Source organism: Schistocerca nitens, chromosome 8 (genome assembly GCF_023898315.1).
Source record: "Schistocerca nitens isolate TAMUIC-IGC-003100 chromosome 8, iqSchNite1.1, whole genome shotgun sequence".
Lineage (NCBI taxonomy): Eukaryota > Metazoa > Arthropoda > Insecta > Orthoptera > Acrididae > Schistocerca > Schistocerca nitens.
In genome coordinates, this window is record NC_064621.1 from 263,426,081 (window position 1) to 263,446,986 (window position 20,906).

The 20,906-nt window shown below is 42.2% G+C and overlaps 1 protein-coding gene across 2 annotated transcripts in view; it reads left to right on the forward strand.

Annotated features, from left to right (window-relative positions):
* Positions 1-20,906, forward strand: part of LOC126199375 (ankyrin repeat and LEM domain-containing protein 2) — a 151,941-nt gene that overhangs the window by 4,803 nt on the left and 126,232 nt on the right. For both annotated transcript variants that reach the window (XM_049936286.1, XM_049936287.1), the window contains exon 4: positions 620-931. In XM_049936286.1, the coding sequence (XP_049792243.1) occupies positions 620-931 (312 nt within the window). The remainder of the gene's footprint in view (positions 1-619; positions 932-20,906) is intronic.

Consider the following 20,906-nt stretch of genomic DNA (forward strand, 5'->3'; position numbering starts at 1 on the left):
TGCAGTGTGTGAAATTTGACTTGGATACCACTTGTCCCTTTGTGCTACCACACTTCGAAAATCCATGTTTTTCAGGTAATTTTTCAAATTTTTGTGTGCATGTAACTCAGTTTTTGTGACTGATACGGGCTTGATGAGTTCTGTGTGTGTTTAGGCCACATTAAGCTTACCACAAAAAAATTTATACCCTTTTTGAGTGAATTATATTTGGCATAGAGGGCACCTACAATATGTACCTTTTAACCTATTACATTTTTTTAATCACATTTTGAAATTTTTCTGTTTGCCCTCTGAAATATGTTTGTGTTTTGATTCAGAGAGTGTGTTCTCTAAGTGGATGTTACTGGGTTGTAAAAATTTCACTGGACTGTGCAGAATAGTTCCAAATGCAATTTCCGGGTCATGCCACCTTCTTTCACAAGCCATAATTTTGGAACTAATTGGCAGGGGAACTAAAAATTTTATACATGAGTGTTCCACACTTTGTAGCAATGGTGTGGTAAATCTCAGCCAAATCTGAGACTATCAGCTGGAACATTTTCTCAAATTGGTTGAATTGACATGGAATGACCCCTCAGTTTGTTTGTGTCTGTCAAACACACTGTTTTTCTGTTCTTAGGAAGGCTCACGTTACAATGCTTTACATATCGCAGCCAAAGCTCGACGTGACGATATTTGTGAGTTCATTCTGGATACTGTTGGAGATCCTGCATTCATTTCAAGGCTTTATGGCGATGATGACATGATAAGTTGTCAATCGAGAGCTAATATTTTATTAGACCTCTATCTTAACATGCCAGACAAAGGACTAAATGAGACACCACTACATTTTGCTTCGAAGTTTGGAGCTACTGCTGTTGTTGCTAAACTTGTGTCGTATAGTGAATGTGATAAACATCCAAAGAATAAATTTTCTCAAACGCCCAAAGATGTAAGTACTAAATAAATTTTATGGGAAAGTTCTGGTAGAATATAAATAATTTAAGAGTGAAAGTGACCCTTCACTGAGTAGCAGCAGTATTGTTGTCAGTGGACACGCATTAAAGAGGATGAAAAACTGCTATCTTTCTAGCTCATCAAAGGTTTTCTTCCGGAAGCTAGCAAATTTTCATTCTCTTTCGGTGTGTCCGCCATCACTAAAATTATTTATAAGTATAAATTTTCTTGTGTTTATACTACTTTGTTTCTTGTTTTTATAGTGGGTAACGAATCAGGTAGCCTCTGTATTGAAGATAAAGGTTTTTGAGCAGTTTATCCTCAGGGAATTGAGTTACTGATAACTAGTTTCTTTCTTTCGGTCTTTCTTTTCGTACCTTATTGACTTGTTCGTAGATGAGATTACACTTTTTAAGATATTGTAGCATGAAGGAGAAGTTTTCTAATTTGATTAATGAAAAAAAAATTGTGTGGATGGAATTGCCATATTACAGTGCAACCAGCACCTACATGTATTACCAAGTACTATTGTTATCAATATAATAGAGGGAAACATTCCACGTGGGAAAAATATATGTAGAAACAAAGATGATGTGACTTACCGAACGAAAGCGCTGGCAGGTCGATAGACACACAAACAAACACAAACACACACACAAAATTCAAGCTTTCGCAACAAACTGTTGCCTCATCAGGAAAGAGGGGAAGGAGGGGAAAGACGAAAGGATGTGGGTTTTTAGGGAGAGGGTAAGGAGTCATTCCAATCCCGGGAGCGGAAAGACTTACCTTAGGGGGAAAAAAGGACAGGTATACACTCGCACACACGCACATATCCATCCACACATATACAGACACAAGCAGACATATTAATTTATTGAACTTTGAGTACATTCATAGTAAATTCTCAAAAGTTACCATGAATATATCAACAGGTCTGAAGCACAAGATATAGCTAAAATTTTATCAGAGTAATTGTCAAATTTACAATTTTCATGCTTGTCTGAGGTCTGTGTTTTCTATTTGCGTATACTGTGTTCCTAGCTCCATTTCAAAGCAAGCTTCAGCCATGATAGGCAGAGTACATCATCAGGTTATTTCCTTAAAAACAATAAGAAAAAAATTGATTTGGCTGCTCAAAAAGGTAAGTATGTTGAGAATTGTTTCCCCTGCCAATTGCCAGGAGCAATACCAAACCATTCTTGTCATGCAGTTTATTGTTTGTTACTGCCAGCTAAACAGTAATATATTTTAAAAGTGTTTAACCAAATTATTCAACACCTTATATGCTACTTCGCCAACTACAGATCAGTCTGTCACCACAACATACTGTTCACATTTTACGATCTTTCAGTCTTGCATTTACACTTCTTTTGGTAGTTCCAGTGTAGACCTTTCCACAAGTTCATAGAATCATAAATACTCCACTTGCTGACTGAAAGAACATATAGAAGTTTTTGCTGACTAGGGAAAACAGAAAAATCATCTATAGAAGAGCATGCTCTTCAGTCAGAAAAACATGGAGTAAAGTTTTCTGAAACCAAAATTTTATCTACTATGACAAACTGTTATCCATGACTATATAGAGAAGCCATCAAAATATATAAGCATAGTGATAATTTTAAGAGAAAAGAAGCAGCTACGAAACTCAATTATATGTGGACAGTGACTTTGCAGAATCAGTAGACAAGTTTTTATCTGTTATAAGTGACAGTCGATAATTAAGTTTTATCCGTGACAAAGATTATCTCTGCTGATCATGTGTAAACTTGACCACACTCTCTTTACACGATATTTGTGTCACTCTTTGACATCCCACTTGTCAGGTGGCAAGACTCAGTGTCGCCAGCAACACCTCTGAAGATGTCTAGAACAGCTGTGGATGAAATATCAAGTATCTTTTAGTTTCTTTGATCGTGGCCATAAAGCTCAGAAGACTCATCAGCAACTATTATAATAAACTTCCCTGCCCCTCTCCCCCCTGCCCTCTCCTGTACCCAGCCACTGTGGGCAATCCTCATGCAACTGTTTACAGTTGGCACCACTGCACGGAGCTAAAAATCTTCATGACAGCTAAAGTGTGTCACCAAGTGGCACAGTTGTTTTGTCAGTTACATAAATTTACATTTATGACAAGGGAACCTCCCCATCACACCCCCCTCAGATTTAGTTATAAGTTGGGACAGTGGATAGGCCTTGAAAAACGGAACACAGATCAATCGAGAAAACAGGAAGAACTTGTGTGGAACTATGAAAAAAATAAGCAAAATATACAAACTGAGTAGTCCATGCATAAGATAGGCAACATCAAGGATAATGTGAGATCAGGAGTGCCGTGGTCCTGTGGTTAGCGTGGGCAGCTGCGAAACGAGAGGTCCTTGGTTCAAATCTTCCCTCGAGTGAAAATTTTACTTTCTTTATTTCCACAAAGTTATGATCTGTCCGTTCGTTCATTGACGTCTCTGTTCACTGTAATAAGTTTAGTGCCTGTGTTTTGCGACCGTACTGCAAAACCGTGCGATTAGTAGACGAAAGGACGTGCCTCTCCAATGGGAACCGAAAACATTTGATCGCAAGGTTATAGGTCAACCGATTACTCCACAGGAAAACACGTCTGGCATGTGCGTCACATGACAGGGATATGTTGTCGACCCATCTAACTTGTACACTTGGCGAATGGGTAAAAAGATTCTTCTACCTTGCCCGATTTAGGTTTTCTTGTGGATGTGATAATCACTCCCAAAAAAGTGATGAAAACATAACAGACGGACAGATAATAATTGTCTGAAAATAATAAATTAAACTTTTCAGTTGAGGGAAGACTTGAACCAAGGACCCCTCGTTCCACAGCTGCTCACGCTAACCATGGGACCATGTCGCTCCTGAGCTCTCGCCATCCTTGATGTTGGCTATATTCTGCATGGACTACTCAGTTTGTATATTTTGCTTATTTTTTTTATAGTTCCACACAACTTCTTCCTGTTTTCTCGATTGATCTGTGTTCAGTTTTTCAAGGCCTATCCACTGTGCCAACTTATAACTAAATCTGAGGGGGTGCGATGGGGAGGTTCCCTTGTGAACATGTAATAACATTGCCAGTCTTTGCACCACTTCGAAATTGTATCATGATCTGATTGCATATTTGTGCATTTACATTGAGATAGTACTCCAGTGTAGATCCCTGCATCAGATTACTTGTAATGTTTGACGCTACACATTGCCCTTGATCAGTGATGTAATCGAAATGTCCAGAATGCATCACCAACTAAATTACAAGGTGGTGGCTATTGTGTCACAAACACATGTTGCAATGGCATGAAAGAGCATGCACTGCCCATTTTGAAATTAATTTGGTTCCTGGTAAGTAAAATAACTAACAGAACTATGGCAGGGAACTGAGGGTTTTGGGTGAGGGCAAACAAAACACAAGAATGACAGACAACCAACCATCAAAAAATTAATAAAATATACAAACCCTAACAGAAAGCATTGATAACTGCTGTATGTAAAACGTGTCCCTCCTAAGAGGCATCAGGCCCGTTTTCTCTGATGTTTTGTCAGGTATTTCCAGTTTCGTTTTTACATTGTATAGCTGGACATGTCCAGACAAATATTGCTCATTGTGTCTTTCATGATACACCCAGTGGTGACAAAGCATTAGTTTGTTTCTCATTACAAACAAAATGATTTTTAAAGCAGAATTTTACAAGTCTGTCAAATAGAGTTGTCCCAAATTAGTCTAGTGTGATGTTTGTTTTATTGATATGTACTGATAGGGACAGCTTAGTAGCTGCTGAAGTACCGATTATTATTAGATTTTTACAGTAGTGGCAAACACACTTTCTACCAACTCTAGGTCTTGCATGAAATATGTGATGAGATGTCCCAAAGTTCATCTCTTAGAGAGGCATAGTTGTTTCATGCATAAAAAGTCATTATTGGTGTGATATTTGACTGTCAAAATGGGTTCCTTCACACTAAGTACCAAATTCAGTGCAATTTGTGATCAAAAGACACTAGAAAAGAGATTTTGTAAATGTCTCTTTGGTAAAACAGAGTTGTCACTGCTCTACAGTTGACTGCTGTTTCTCCTGCAGCCATTGTCACTTAACAGTTGAATGTGGGTGACAGTGGTGCTAACTGTTTGGGGGTCTTCTTATGTCAACTCAACTACAGAATGTCTTGAGAATCATCAGGGGTGCACAAGCATGACTGACCACCAGAGATGCCTGTGAGACACCTGTGAGAAGGACTGGGAATGGAAAAGTGTAGTGAGAAAATTCCTTACAGGCATTAATACTTTCCTAACGAAGTCTTGATGTGTTTGCAATCACCAAATGTTTCCACCTATTTTCATATGGCATACAGGTAACAAAAGGATTTGTAAGATGCTGTCAGCCAAAATTTGAAGGAAAATTATGCACAAGATTATATCACTTATCACTTGATTGATATTGATGAAGATCGACTATTCTATGGCTGCACCTCACCAGAAGTTGTTGAAGAGGCCTTCCACTGTTTGATGCAGAGCAGTGTTTTAGAATGGAAAGACTTCCCACTGCTATGATTGAACTACCCTTTGACAGTGACAACAGTGAGAATGGAGGTCGTGATCTCAAGAGCAGAGAAAGTTATGAGAACTCCATCTCTGATGACATTAAAAATTGTGGATTTTGTTCTCTCACATTGAAAAAATAAAATAAATATTAAATCACAGTGTACATTGAAACTTCCCTGCTGTCTCTTGCTCTATATGTTTGTAATAATATAATACTGATAAAGATTTAAATATATTGTATTTCATGTTAGACAAAACTTGAAAAAAAAATATTTAAAAAAAATCACAAATTTTGTGAAATTATTTGTCGAAAAGTAAGAAATAAAACAGAGTAGAGAAACATTTGACACACCTTCGAACGAGGCTCGAATTGGTGTACAGCAAATGAGGTGCCTATTGAGAAATTAAAATTCAATGTTTAACTTACAATCTTAGAATTTGAAAGAGTGCTAGATGATATTTGTCTGGTGGATTAATTACACAGTGCAGTCTGCTATTGTGTGGTCTTGACATATTTTTATCGTCTACGCCCAAAGGTGTAAAAAGGTTCCAACAATTTTTCACTCTCAAAAATGTTTTAATGAAGTAGCCTCCAAATAGTGGGAAAGGGAATGTGTGCACAAGAAGTCATGTCTCACACACCAGTGCTGTGGTCCTAATTTTTTTTTTTTCTCTCTCACTTTTCATGTTAAAAAAAGTACATGATTTCAAGTGTCATTCAAAGGTATGTCAAATTTTTATTTAATCTGTTTTCTTGCTTACTTTCAGAAAAAGTGATTTCATGAATGAAACATTCAACCAATTTCTTCATTTTTTCAACTTTTTTCTGTGAATCCTTTTTCTCTGCGCTGCAGTATTTCGTAGTGAGCAAGTTACTCTATCAAGAAGTATCAGATCATTTATGTAATTCACAAATCTGAATGGCGACTGTTATTAAAATTAATGTTATATTAGCTTACAGGAATTTAATTGCATTTTGCAACAGTGAGTTCAGGGTCAGCAAAGTTTGGATTTTTGAGCTTGGGTTGGTCATCACCATCTTTCCTTTACTACACTCTGCTCTAGGTATGCTTTAGCAACAACTTTTTGTCATACTGGTGACATTGTGTGTCACAAAGAGAAGGAATATGAAGAAGTTTGTACTATTTGTGTTGTGGATGTTACACTTAGTCCTAGCACCATTTTTGCCTCCGTTCTGTTTCAGTAATCCAGCGATGTGAGTGTGGAAGTACAAAATCAGTTGCTTTGGACCCATGTTGTACAGATGCATAATCACCAGTTTCAGTGAACTGATGGCCACCACCACCACTCATGATATTTTAATCACGTAGCACATAATAAGTGAATACAGTGTTGCCAAGCATGCTCTCATCAGCAGGTCATCAAAGTCTGAATCAAAATACACTGAGAAGCTAGTACATACAAAGAAGTTCTGTGATCACACACTGCTGTAACTGTTGTGCAACCCCATAACACTTTGTTGGGAAGATCAAATGATGTATAGATAACTCAGTAAAACTTTCAGGATCTGTCCATTTTCTGACTGACTCGTCTGTTGGCAGTGCCCGTCGTGAGTGATCGTGGGAAATTATAGTGCAGAACCGCTGATTTGTATAGCTAATGAGGTTGCAATTTTTTTTTAAGATTATGGAGGAAATAATAAATATTTGATGTAATGAACATCTCAATACTAGGTGTTAGAGAACAATAAAACTGAATTGTTGGAGAAAAGCACTTTTTCTGGACACAATACACAAACATGTAAAAAATAATTTAATACTGAATTATCATTTTCTGATTTTAGCACATTTTTTGTGTTTTTGTTGATGTACAGTGCCTGACAAAGAACTGAACCCTCCCAAAAGGAAAGGAGGTAACTCAGTGAAACTTCATGGTCTGATTGGGTACAAAATAAAGCCAAATTTTCAAAGAACTTGCAATATGAGTCCAGTTACCAGTATGATGGTGCACCTCCTCTGGCCTGCATTCCTGCACTGATTCAGTTGGAAAGGGTATCTCCTATGACAAGCTAGCCCAAAACCTATTTTAGCTGCTCCTTGATAGCCGCGATACTGGCAGTAAGAGTTGACATCCGAGCCAGTCCTGCTATTTTGGAGAGATCTGAGGGTCTTCCTGCCCAAGGAAACACCTGAGCATCACGCAGGTAGTTGATGGAGACATTTTTCAATTGTGGGCGGGCATTGTCCTGTGGAAAATGGCACGGAGCCACTGTTGCATGAGACTAACACATGAGGACACTATGTCAGTAACGTGCCATTACTCTGTTAGAGTTCCCTCATCACTACCAGCCATGACCTGAGGTGAACCTGATGGCTCCCCACACCATGATGCCAGGATAACACCACTGTGTCTCCCAAATCATTGGAAGAATGAAACCTTTCCTCAATCACCACCACTGACAGTGGGGTAATGCAGAACTGTGATTCAAGGCAGAATGCAATACGATGCCGTTCCTCAGCAGTCCATCTTTCCTAGTCATGGTACCACTCTAAATGCAGCAGTTTGTGTTGTGTTTACGGCAGCCTAGGCAAGAGACAGTAATTTTCTAATCCTGTTGCTGCTAGGCTCTGACCAACAGTGCAGGGTGGTGCAGAATGTTGCAGGGGGTCCATTACTTATTCTCGGATGGCAGGTGCAGATCTGAGGAGATTATAATGTGCTTGGTGCACTGTACAGCGAGCGTCCCTTGTGGCAGTTAGACTTGATTAACCGGAGCTTTGACATCAAGTATGACTGCCCTCTTGTTCCCATGCAGTCCAACATCAGGCCACTGTCACATCTCAGTGCCCCACAGATCTGGATGTTGCACGATTCAGACAGATGGACAAACAGAGACCCGCAATAAGGTCCCTTTCAAACACTCTAATGTACTGATAATGCTGACTCGCACATGTATGTGCACCTCCATGTCCTCCACAGTGACCACGAAACATCTGACACTGTTCACACTCTGCATGTACCCCACTAGGCCTAGTGGCAACACTAAACATGAACAACACTAATGCACTCTTGGTGGTCGTTCTACCTGTAGCAAAGAATTGCTACTCTAATCATTTACATTACCACTGAAGGTGAGTTCATGTATGAAGTTACTTTGACATCCAACCATGTCTTGTGGGTGCTTCACTTTTTTGTCATGGTCAATGTATACTGTAGAACTCCACACACAATAAACAGAAAATAGTGTAAAATGACTTCAGGAAACGCATTTTAACCATCAGCTGTTTTATTTAATCTATATATCATCTATCGTTTTCGATCATAGGCCCTCATCAATGGATGAAGGTAAAACAGATCAGTTAAAAACATACCCCATTTTCCTTTAAGCTGATACGTCAATGTTGTCACAGTGAAGCCGTTTAAACTGTTACCATAACCCATCACTGAAATACTAATGAACGTATCTCACCTTACGTCCAGTGATGATGGTCTATGACCAAAACCAGTAGACGATAGGTTAAATAAAGCAGCTGGTGGTTAAAATGCATTTCCTGAAGTATTTAATGGCTGTGTTGGTTCTCACCTGATGGAAATATTAAACATAAAATGATGCTGTCAGCTTCCAAGTTAACGTAGACCTCTGGCTAGTAATGGTGGTTATCACTGAAACAGCCTGTTTTTGGTCACATCAGTTTTTTTGAAAACTCCAGTTTACCTGACTTTTAAAAACTGCTCAAAATAACTGCTTTCTGAAATAACAAATTTTTGATTTTTTTTTTATTGCTGTTATTTCCAGTAACAAACAGACATCAAACAGAGACTGAAAAATTCTAAGACTCCCTCAGACTTGCGTTATGTTTCAAGACACACAAAATCAAGATATCAAATAAAATAGGTAAATAAAAGAAAACTTAATCTACTGTTCACTGCTTTTCTCAAAAAGTAGTGAGGGTTTGAATGGTACAAGAAAATTACTACAGATTCGAATTTTTTGAAACTGCTGAAACATGATCTTGTTAGCAGTGCTCATACCACTATTCGAGCATTGTAAGTAGTCATTGATAAAGCATGAAACAGGGGATGGAGAGCACTATTTTTTGTGTTAAATTGTTTATTTCCATGGGCTATAAGCAGATAGTCACATTGTGGAGACAGGCAGCATATCAGTGACTCCCTGTGGTTACTGTATACTCACATCAAAAAAAGTTTTGCTTCATCCCGGTGCCCAGAACTCCTGAAGATAGACACTGACTGTGGGCATTGTATCCCAGACACAGTCCCTTTGACTGCTCAGAGATGTCATTAAACCTGCCCAAAGATGTAAACAACCATGCATGAGCAGTGTTTATTAGACAGAGGGGGTCTTGACAGCCGGTCAGTTCCAGTCATTCCACCAGGAAGGGGCTAGATGGCTTGTGTTATCTGTAGTTCAGCCATGCCTAGACGGTCAATACCGCGGTTCGATTGTGTCCACATTGTTACTTTGTGCCAGGAAGGGCTCTCAACAAGGGAAGTGTCCAGGCACCTCTGAGTGAACCAAAGCTGTGTTGCTCAGACATGGAGGAGATACAGAGAGACAGGAACTGTCAATGACATGCCTTGCACAGGCTGCCCAAGGTCTACTACTGCAGTGGATGACTGCTACCTACGAATTATGGCTTGGAGGAACCATGACAGTAACGCCACCATGTTGAATAATGATTTTCGTGCAGCCACAGGATGTTGTGATACCACTCAAACTGTGCACAATAGGCTGCATGATGTGCAACTTCATTCCCAATGTCCATGGCGAGGTCCATCTTTGCAACCACGACACCATGCAGGACAATGGGTCCAACAACATGCTGAATGGACCACTTAGGATTGGCATCACGTTCTCTTCACGATAAGTGTCGCATATGCCTTCAACAGACAATCATTGGAGATATGTGTTGAGGCAACCTGGTCAGGCTGAACCCCTTAAACAAACTGTCCAGGGAGTGCAGCAAGGTGGAGATTCCCTACTGTTTTGGGCTGGCATCATGTGGGGCCAACGTACAGCGCTGGCGGTCATGGAAGGCGCCGTAACAGCTGTGCGATACGTGACTGCCATCGTCCGACCGATAGTGCAACCATATCGGCAGCTTATTGGCAAAACTTTCGTTTTCCTGGATGACAGTTTGTACCTGCATTGTGCACGTCTTGTGAATGACTTCCTTCAGGATAACGACATCGCTCAACTAGTGACCAACATGTTCTCCAGACATGAACCCTATGGAAATGCCTGGGATAGCTTGAAAACGGCTGTTTATGGACATTGTGACCACCGACCACTCTGAAGGATCTACGCCGAATTGCTGTTGAGGAGTGGGACAATCTGGACCAACAGTGCGTTGATAAACTTGTGGATAGTATGCCAAGACGAATACAGGCATGCATCAGTGCAAGAGGACGTGTGACTGGGTATTAGAGGTACCGGTGTGTACAGCAAACTGGACCACAACCTATTAAGGTCTCGTTGTATGGTGGTAAAACATGCAGTGCATGGTTTTCATGAGCAATAAAAAGGGCAGAAATGATGCTTATGTTGATCTCTACTCCAGTTTTCTGTACAGGTTCAGGAACTCTCGGAACCAAGATGATGGAAAACTTTTTTGATGTGTGTATTGTGAATGAAGTGTTTAAATTTATTACCGTTGCCATAATTTACTTTCTCTTTTCTTGTTTCATAGAAAAGGCAGACACATAACAAGCTTCTGCAAAAACATTTGTAGCATTCTTTAATTATTTCAACTGAAAATCCTGTTTTATAGTCAAAGATATTTATTTACTTTTTAACATGAGTTCAAATGCAATTGATTTTTTGATGAGAAAGGTAAAAACGCTCTTTCAAGAAATTCAGATGAACAATTTAGATAGTATCAAAATATAACATTTACCATTGACAATTACATGACAAGAGTTAAGAATTTCAATAATAAATTAAGCTATGGGCAAATATTTACTGTCCAAATTGTTCATGAATACTCATTCAATAATGTATTTATCTGTAAGGTGACTCCTTTCATCAGAAACAGAATCATTCAAACACATACTAATATTCCAGAATCTGCAGAAGTTTTCCCTAAAGAGAAATATTTTTGGGCTACAAGTGACTTGCCAGCCTGGCATACACCAGTTACTCTGCTCCCAAAAAACCTGAGGGTCACTGCCTCTTCGTAATAAAGAAAACTGAAAGTAAAGTTCTGTTTTGTTGGGAAACAAATTTCCAGGCTCCACTAGACCAGTATTTGCTACTTCCAGATCATGTGATGACCAAAGAGGGTTGTGACCTCCCCATTTGAAGAAAAGGTGAAAGTTAGTGATTTCGTCCAAGTAGTCATATACCTAGTGGGTCGAAATTGTAACAGCTTTGTGGCAGTTGGGAGCTTCCTGTATATTTTTTTAAACTATAAACTTGATAGTGTAACAGTGCACAGCATTGTGTTCTTTATTATAAGGTGTTTATAGTGAAATGCCCTATTTTCAATTTGCTACCTCACAAAATAAAATGAAATAAATTTATTTCCTTCTCAGAAACAAGTTATATCTCAAGTTAAGTTTTCAGAAGAAATTACTTCATCAAATAAAAGCACTTCCATGTGAGCCACTGTGGTGACACGAAGAATACCTGGTCTGTTTCAATTTCTGTCGAGACCTGCTGCGACATGTTTGGAGGGATGGTACTGATGACTTCCACAGCTCGAGTATGGAGGCTTGAAGGTCCCACACTGTGGTGAAGACCTTGCCCTTCACATAGCCCCTAGGAAAAAAGTCAATAGAACATGGAGGCCAATTTACAGGTCCATCACACCCAATCCAGCTCCTGGAAATGTTCAGAGCTTTTCTGAACATCCAGTGACCATTGATGTGGACCACCACCTTGTTGAAACCAAAAGTTTAGTTGCAAGTCTTCAACCTTAAGAAAAGCAAACATCTCCAACATGTCTAGATACGATGTGTGGCTAGAAAAAAACCGGACTAGTACTGGTGAAACAATAAAACGAATGCAATAAGGCTGAAAGTCGCGTGGCCTGTCATGTGACTCTCGCTCCGCCTACTGCTCGAGTTTCATCTGCCTCCTGCACTCAGTCTGCCCGTGGCGTCTGTTTTAAGTAGTTGACGTTTTGTCTGTGCGTCGGAAAATGTTGAGTGTACAGAAAGAACAGCGTGTTAACATCAAATTTTGTTTCAAACTAGGAAAATCTGCAAGTGAAACGTTTGTAATGTTACAACAAGTGTACGGCGATGATTGTTTATCGCGAACACAAGTGTTTGAGTGGTTTAAACGATTTAAAGATGGCCGCGAAGACACCAGTGATGACACTCGCACTGGCAGACCATTGTCAGCAAAAACTGATGCAAACATTGAAAAAATCAGTAAACTTGTTCGACAAGATCGCCGTTTAACAATCAGAGCAGTGTCTGAGTTAACAGGAGTTGACAAGGAAAGTGTTAGGCAGATTCTTCATGAAAGTTTCAACATGAACAAAGTGTGTTCAAAAATGGTTCCAAAGTGTCTCACAATTGAACAGAAGGAACGCCGAAGAATGATTTGTTCTGACATCCTGGAAAACATTGAAAGTGATCCCACCCCGACGATCTTGTCGAACAAGTTTATCGATTTTTTCAATGTTTGCATCAGTTTTTGCTGACAATGGTCTGCCAGTGCGAGTGTCATCACTGGTGTCTTCGCGGCCATCTTTAAATCGTTTAAACCACTCAAACACTTGTGTTCGCGATAAACAACCATCGCCGTACACTTGTTGTAACATTACAAACGTTTCACTTGCAGATTTTCCTAGTTTGAAACAAAATTTGATGTTAACACGCTGTTCTTTCTGTACACTCATTTTCCGACGCACAGACAAAACGTCAACTACTTAAAACAGACGCCACGGGCAGACTGAGTGCAGGAGGCAGATGAAACTCGAGCAGTAGGCGGAGCGAGAGTCACGTGACAGGCCACGCGACTTTCAGCCTTATTGCATTCGTTTTATTGTTTCACCAGTACTAGTCCGGTTTTTTTCTAGCCACACCTCGTATTTCGTCTCTGCGACAAGTCTCATCAGCAAAGAACAATAATCCAGTTATCTTGTCTCATATGAGGCCACACCAAATGTTTACTTTCGGGCTCTCTCGCTTGTTTTCCCTGATACTATGTGGATTTTGTGACCTTAAAATGTAAACATTATGCTTATTCAAATCCAGAGATACTGTGAAGTGGTGCCTCATCAGAAATACTACAACTGACAAGAAAGCAAGATTCTGGTCAATTCGGTTAAGCATTACAAATTCAAGTCCATATCACCATTTCTTGTCATTGGGCTTTGTTGTCTGCATAATCTGCACTGTGTATGTGTACAGACGTAATTGCTTTTTGAGAAAGTTATGAATAGTTGTACATAGCGTTGCTTGTGAAATTCCTGTGATGCCTGACAAACTGATTTGTGTGGGCTGCATTGGAATGCTTGGCAAACATTCATAACTTGCTCTTTGGAGATGTACTGCACTTCTGCATGCTGCTTCAGAGTGCTGCCATTGTTCAGAAACTGCATATGCCATGCTTTTGTCCTCTGAGAAACTACGGTATAGACAACGTGCGGGCAAGTCTTGCACACTGCACACCCATGCACATAATCTCCAGTGCCACAGGGTAACAGGTACCTTATTGTCTCAACAGTGCTGTACCAATTTTATATTGTCTTTGTTGCTCATTTCTAAATGTCAGCATTAACTAGCTCTGATCATTTCCCCATTTTCTATAACAAACCAAATATTTCAAAGCAAATTTTATGAATAAATATGTGTTTTTTTAAAAAAAGTTTTATTTAGAAACTGAAAATGTCACCATTGCTGCTATGGAAAATCAACGTGTCCATTTCTTTTGCTCGTTACTATTTAAAAAAATAAGAAACCTGTTATAACTTTGACCAGACAAACACCAAAAAATACCAGTTATTCAGAAATAAAATATTGATGTTTGTTTTAACCATTCGGTTTCTCCCATCTCTACATCTGGCTATATTATAGATCGGTCAATCATCAAAATCTCAATTCCACCTTTGAGATAAAATCATTAGTAATATTTGAACTTTTTGTGTTTGTAATTTGCAAATACAACAATGGTGCTGGAGACCTGAGTTTCTCCTGGCGTATACAACTTTCAAATAACTTCCGGGAATTCAGCCAGGTAACACTTTCAGCAGGGTGTTCTCCCTGGCTGCCGTTATTTTGATTACAATATCCTTTTATTTTGGCTGCATAGCCATACTCAGGTGTGTGGTGATACTGTTCAATGCACAGTCAAGACTTACGTTGGTTGTCTGTCATTAAAATGCAGTTGGATGACTGGACTTCAAACAAACAATGTGATATGATGTGTTTTTTGAAGAACTGTGATGTGCAACACCAATTGCAAGTGTGATAAATGCCTGGATATGTAGCCCGAGCTGCCGGATTAGTGGTCATGTGTGCACGAAATGTGCGTGCTAGTGTGAATGAAATATGTGTATTTCTCTATTTTCTGACGAAGGCTGCCCCCAGGGGACTCGTGGTTTTTTCATGAGGTGGCGCATGGCACACATGGGGTCCTGAGCTATTGCACTCCATTCTTTCTTCCCTGGCTGCATTTCCTTCACTCTGCCCCCTCCCTAACCTCACTCCTTACCCTCTGCCCCTCCTTCCCTGGCTGCATTTCCTTCACCCTGTCCCCTCCCTATCCTCACTCCTTACCCTCTGCCCCTCCTTCCCTCCTCTTAGTGTTCTGATTTACATCGACCTAGCTGTCCACCTTGTTCCCTGCATTGCTTGCAGTTTTGTTCCTCCTGCCTGTTCTCTTTCACCCTTTGGCATTTAGGTCCCCAATTGAGCTTTGACCTCCATTTCTAAATTTTCTGTTTGTAGTGTGAGCCATTTGGGGAAAAATTCCCTCCCTAGCATCTATGGTGTGGATTCATCTCTTCTGTTCCTTTCTTGCTGTAGCCCCTCTTCAACTCACTGTCACCAGCTTGTGTAGTCAGTCCTTGTGGTGGGGTTGTTATGTACCCATCTACCTGAGCTCACTGACAACATGGGGTTCACACTACTGATACCTGAGCTGCTCCCTCCCCATGTATGGCAAGGAGAGGTTACTTGTGTTCCTGGAACATCAGAACTCCCAGCAATGGCTGCCGTACCAGGTGGCCCTTGCTCTGGCTGGGTGGCATGTGTGGAGAGAGCCCCTCATCTGAGTGTGTGGTATCAGAGCAGATGCTTGGCGCATGAAGTGTATCGAGCTGCAAAAATCTGGCCATTCACAAATGGTCATCTCTTCTAATGGTGAAGGATCATTAAATGCTGCTTTGTATGACCTGACAGCCTTCCCTTCCCTGGCTACACTGGGGGAGGGGGGACCATGTTTGCCTTTTCCGGATGAAACACTTCGCCTACTACTTCGTCTGTACTAGGATGGATGGAGACACATTTACCACCACAAAGCCATTGCTTTTTGTGAAGAATATCAAGGACAAGTGTGATGCAGTGGAGTCTCCGGGTAAGATGTGGTTGGTCTTCCTGTTGATCAAAACTGCTTCTGCCACCCAATCTGCAGCTCTTTAGGCTTGTGACCATTTTGGCAATGTTCCAGTATCTATTACCCCTCACCAGTCACTGAATATGGTCCAGGGAGTGACTTTTCATAGGGATCTTATCCTGCCAACTGATGAGGAACTTCGGGCTAATCTGGAGTGAAGTGGCATTCATTTCATTTGACGTGTGTAGAAGGGCCGTAAAGATAACCACACCAATACTGGTGCCTTCATTCTGGCTTTTGAGGGGATACCCTCCCAGAAAAAATCAAGGTTATGTGCTACAGATGTGATGTGAAGCCATACGTACTATCACCCATGAGCTGCTTTCATTTTGGGCTTATGTTTTCCTGTTGTACAGGGGACTTTCTGCGTGGTGACTGTGGACACCCACTCCATGAGAGACTACCTCTTTCTTGCCCCAGCCCTATCACTCCCTCCCCTCCCCCGTTCCCCACCCCTTCCCACACCTCCCCACCCCACCCCACCCCTCCCCACTCCTTTCCCCTCCCCCATCCCATCCCTCTTCACCCCATCCCTCCCCACTCCTCCTTTCCCCTCCCCCATCCCATCCCTCTTCACCCCATCCCTCTTCACCCCATCCCTCTTCACCCCATCCCTATACACCCCATCGCTATTCACCCCATCCCTATTCACCCCATCCCCATTCACCCCATCCCCCTTCACCCCATCCCCCTTCACCCCATCCCCCTTCACCCCATCCCCCTTCACCCCATCCCTTCCCCTCCACACCTTTCCCTTCCCTTCCCCTCCACACCTTTCCCTTCCCTTCCCCTCCACACCTTTCCCTTCCCTTCCCCTCCACACCTTTCCCTTCCCTTCCCCTCCACACCCCACCCCTCCCTTAGCCACCCTCTTCAACTGCATTTGACTCACAGTTGCTTTCCCATTGCAATGGTGAGACAGTTTAGTTATCCCTGTCCTTATGCCCGGGAAGAACCCAACATCTCTTGACAGCTACTGCTCGATTATCCTGACGAACATACTTTGTAAACTGCTTGAGAGGATGGTTAGCTTCTAATTATGTTGATTGTTAGAATCTCGGAGCCTTTTGTCCCTGTATCAGTGTGGCTTCTGGGGAGGATGATCTCCAAACTGACCATTTAGGGTCATTCCACATCAAATCAAAAAATGAAACCATCATTTTCAACCTTACCCTCTTGGATTTAAATGAAATTAAGTATGCCTATAGTACTCATAAATAGTACCACAAATAAATTTTTTCACGTTTTTCTGATAAAAAGTTACCGAGTAATAGACTTTCAAACATTGAAATAAATGACAAATTTTTTTCTCGTGGAACAATGTTATTTTCTTTATAACTTGTGTTCTAATTAAGCTAGAACAATAAAATTTACTTCATTGGAAAGCTCTTTTAAAGAACTTTTATATGATACCAAACATCATTAGTTTAATATATATATAAACATAGATGATGTAACTTACCAAACGAAAGTGTTGGTATGTTGATAGACACACAAATAAACCAAACACATACACAAAATTCAAGCTTTCACAACCCACAGTTGCTTCATCAGGAAAGAGGGAAGGAGAGGGAAAGACGAAAGGATGTGGGTTTTAAGGGAGAGGGTAAGGAGTCATTCCCATCCCTGGAGTGGAAAGACATGCTTAGACATGTGCTTCTGTCTGTATATGTGCGGACGTGTGTGTGTGTGTGTGTGTGTGTGTGTGTGTGTGTGTGTGGGCGCGCGCGCGCGCGCACACCTGTCTCCCCCCCCCGCCAGGGCAAGTCCCTCCGCTCCCGGGACCGGAAAGACCCTCCCCCTCAAAACCCACATCCCCCCCCCCTCCCTCCCTCCTTCCTGATGAAGCAACCCTTGGCTGCGAAAGCTTGAATCTTGTGCGTGTCCGCGCTTGCCAGTGTCTCCATCAACACACCAACGCTTTCGTTTGGTAAGTTACATCATCTTTATTTTTAGATAATATATATAGCATGTTGATAGACACACAAACATACACACAAAATTCAAGCCTTCGCAACCAACGGCCGCTTCATCAGGAAAGAGGGAAGGAGAGGGAAAGAGGAAAGGATGCGGGCTTCAAGGGAGAGGGCAAGGAGTCACCCCAATCCCGGGAGCGGAAAGACCCACCTTAGGGGGAAAAAAGGGCAGGTACACACACACACACACACACACACACACACACACACACACAGACATTTGTAAAGGTAAAGAGTTTGGGCAGAGATGTCAGTCGAGGCGGAAGTACAGAGGCAAAGATGTTGTTGAATGACAGGTGAGGTATGAGCGGTGGCAACTTGAAATTAGCGGAGGTTGAGGCCTGGTGGGTAACGAGAAGAGAGGATATACTGAAAGGCAAGTTACCATCTCCGGAGTTCTGACAGGTTGGTGTTAGTGGGAAGTATCCAGATAACCCGGACGGTGTAACACTGTGCCAAGATGTGCTGGCCGTGCACCAAGGCATGCTTAGCCACAGGGTGATCCTCATTACCAACAAACACTGTCTGCCTGTGTCCATTCATGCGAATTGACAGTTTGTTGCTGGTCATTCCCACATAGAAAGCTTCACAGTGCAGGCAGGTCAGTTGGTAAATCACGTGGGTGCTTTCACACGTGGCTCTGCCTTTGATCGTGTACACGTTCCGGGTTACAGGACTGGAGTAGGTGGTGGTGGGAGGGTGCATGGGACAGATTTTACACCAGGGGCGGTTACAAGGGTAGGAGCCAGAGGGTAGGGAAGGTGGTTTGGGGATTTCGTAGGGATGAACCAAGAGGTTACGAAGGTTAGGTGGACGGTGGAAAGACACTCTTGGTGGAGTGGGGAGGATTTCATGAAGGATAGATCTCATTTCAGGGCAGGATTTGAGGAAGTCGTATCCCTGCTGGAGAGCCACATTCAGAGTCTGATCCAGTCCCGGAAAGTATCCTGTCACAAGTGGGGCACTTTAGTGGTTCTTCTGTGGGAGGTTCTGGGTTTGAGGGGATGAGGAAGTGGCTCTGTTATTTGCTTCTGTACCAGGTCAGGAGCGTAGTTGCGGGATACGAAAGCTGTTTTCAGGTTGTTGGTGTAATGGTTCAGTGATTCCGGATTGTAGCAGATTCGTTTGCCACGAAGACCTGGGCTGTAGGGAAGGGACTGTTTGATGTGGAATTGGTGGCAGCTGTCATAATGGAGGTACTGTTGCTTGTTGGTGGGTTTGATGTGGACGGACGTGTGTAACTGGCCATTGGATAGATGGAGGTCAACATCATTTGTGTATATCCCGCACGTCCAGGGGCTCGCTGCGATGGAGCACTTCCTTTCACGCCGATCACCTGCCACCCTACCTAAAACCTCATTCCTCATTACCTTAGCCAGCTTCATCCTGACTCACAACTTCTTCACTTTCGAAGGCCAGACATACCAAGAATTAAAGGGAACAGCCATGGGTACCAGGATGGCCCCCTTGTACGCCAACCTATTTATGGGTCACTTAGAGGAAACCTTTTTGGTTACCCAGGCCTGCCAACCCAGGTTTGGTACTGATTTATTGATGACATCTTCATGATCTGGACTCACAGTGAAGAAGAACTCCAGAATTTCCTCTCCAACCTCAACTCCTTTGGTTCCATCAGATTCACCTGGTCCTACTCCAAATCCCATGCCACTTTCCTTGACGTTTACCTCCATCTGTCCAATGGCCAGCTCCACACGTCCGTCCACATCAAACCCACCAAGAAGCAACAGTACCTCCATTATGACAGCTGCTACCCATTCCACATCAGACGGTCCCTTCCCTACAGCCTAGGTCTTCGTGGCAAACAAATCTGCTCCAGTCCGGAATCCCTGAACCATTACACCAACCTAACACAAGCGTTCGCATCCCGCAACTACCCTCCCGACCTGGTACAGAAACAAATTACCAGAGCCACTTCCTCATCCCCTCAAACCCAGAACCTCCCACAGAAGAACCACAAAAGTGCCCCACTTGTGACAGGATACTTTCCGGGACTGGACCAGACTCTGAACATGGCTCTCCAGCAGGGATACGACTTCCTCAAATCCTGCCCTGAAATGAGATCCATCCTTCATGAAATCCTCCCCACTCCACCAAGAGTGTCTTTCCGCCGTCCACCTAACCTTCGTAACCTGTTAGTTCATCCCTATGAAATCCCCAAACCACCTTCCCTACCCTGTGGCTCCTACCCTTGTAACCGCCCCCGGTGTAAAACCTGTCCCATGCACCCTCCCACCACCACCTACTCCAGTCCTGTAACCTGGAAGGTGTACACGATCAAAGGCAGAGCCACGTGTGAAAGCACCTACGTGATTTACCAACTGACCTGTCTACACTGTGATGCATTCTATGTGGGAATGACCAGCAACAAACTGTCCATTCGCATGAATGGACACAGGCAGACAGTTTTTGTTGGTAATGAGGATCACCCTGTGGCTAAACATGCCTTGGTGCACGGCCAGCACATCTTGGCACAGTGTTACACCGTCCGCGTTATCTGGATACTTCCCACCAACACCAACCTATCCGAACTCCGGAGATGGGAACTTGCTCTTCAATATATCCTCTCTTCCCGTTACCCACCAGGCCTCAATCTCCGCTAATTTCAAGTTGCCGCCACTCATACCTCACCTGTCATTCAACAACATCTTTGCCTCTGCACTTCCGCCTCGACTGACATCTCTGTCCAAACTCTTTGTCTTTAAATATGTCTGCTTGTGTCTATATATATATATATATATATATATATATATATATATATATATATATATATATATAATGTGTGTGTGTGTGTGTGTGTGCGCGCGCGCGTGAGTGTATACCCGTCCTTTTTTCCCCCTAAGGTAAGTCTTTCTGCTCCCGGGATTGG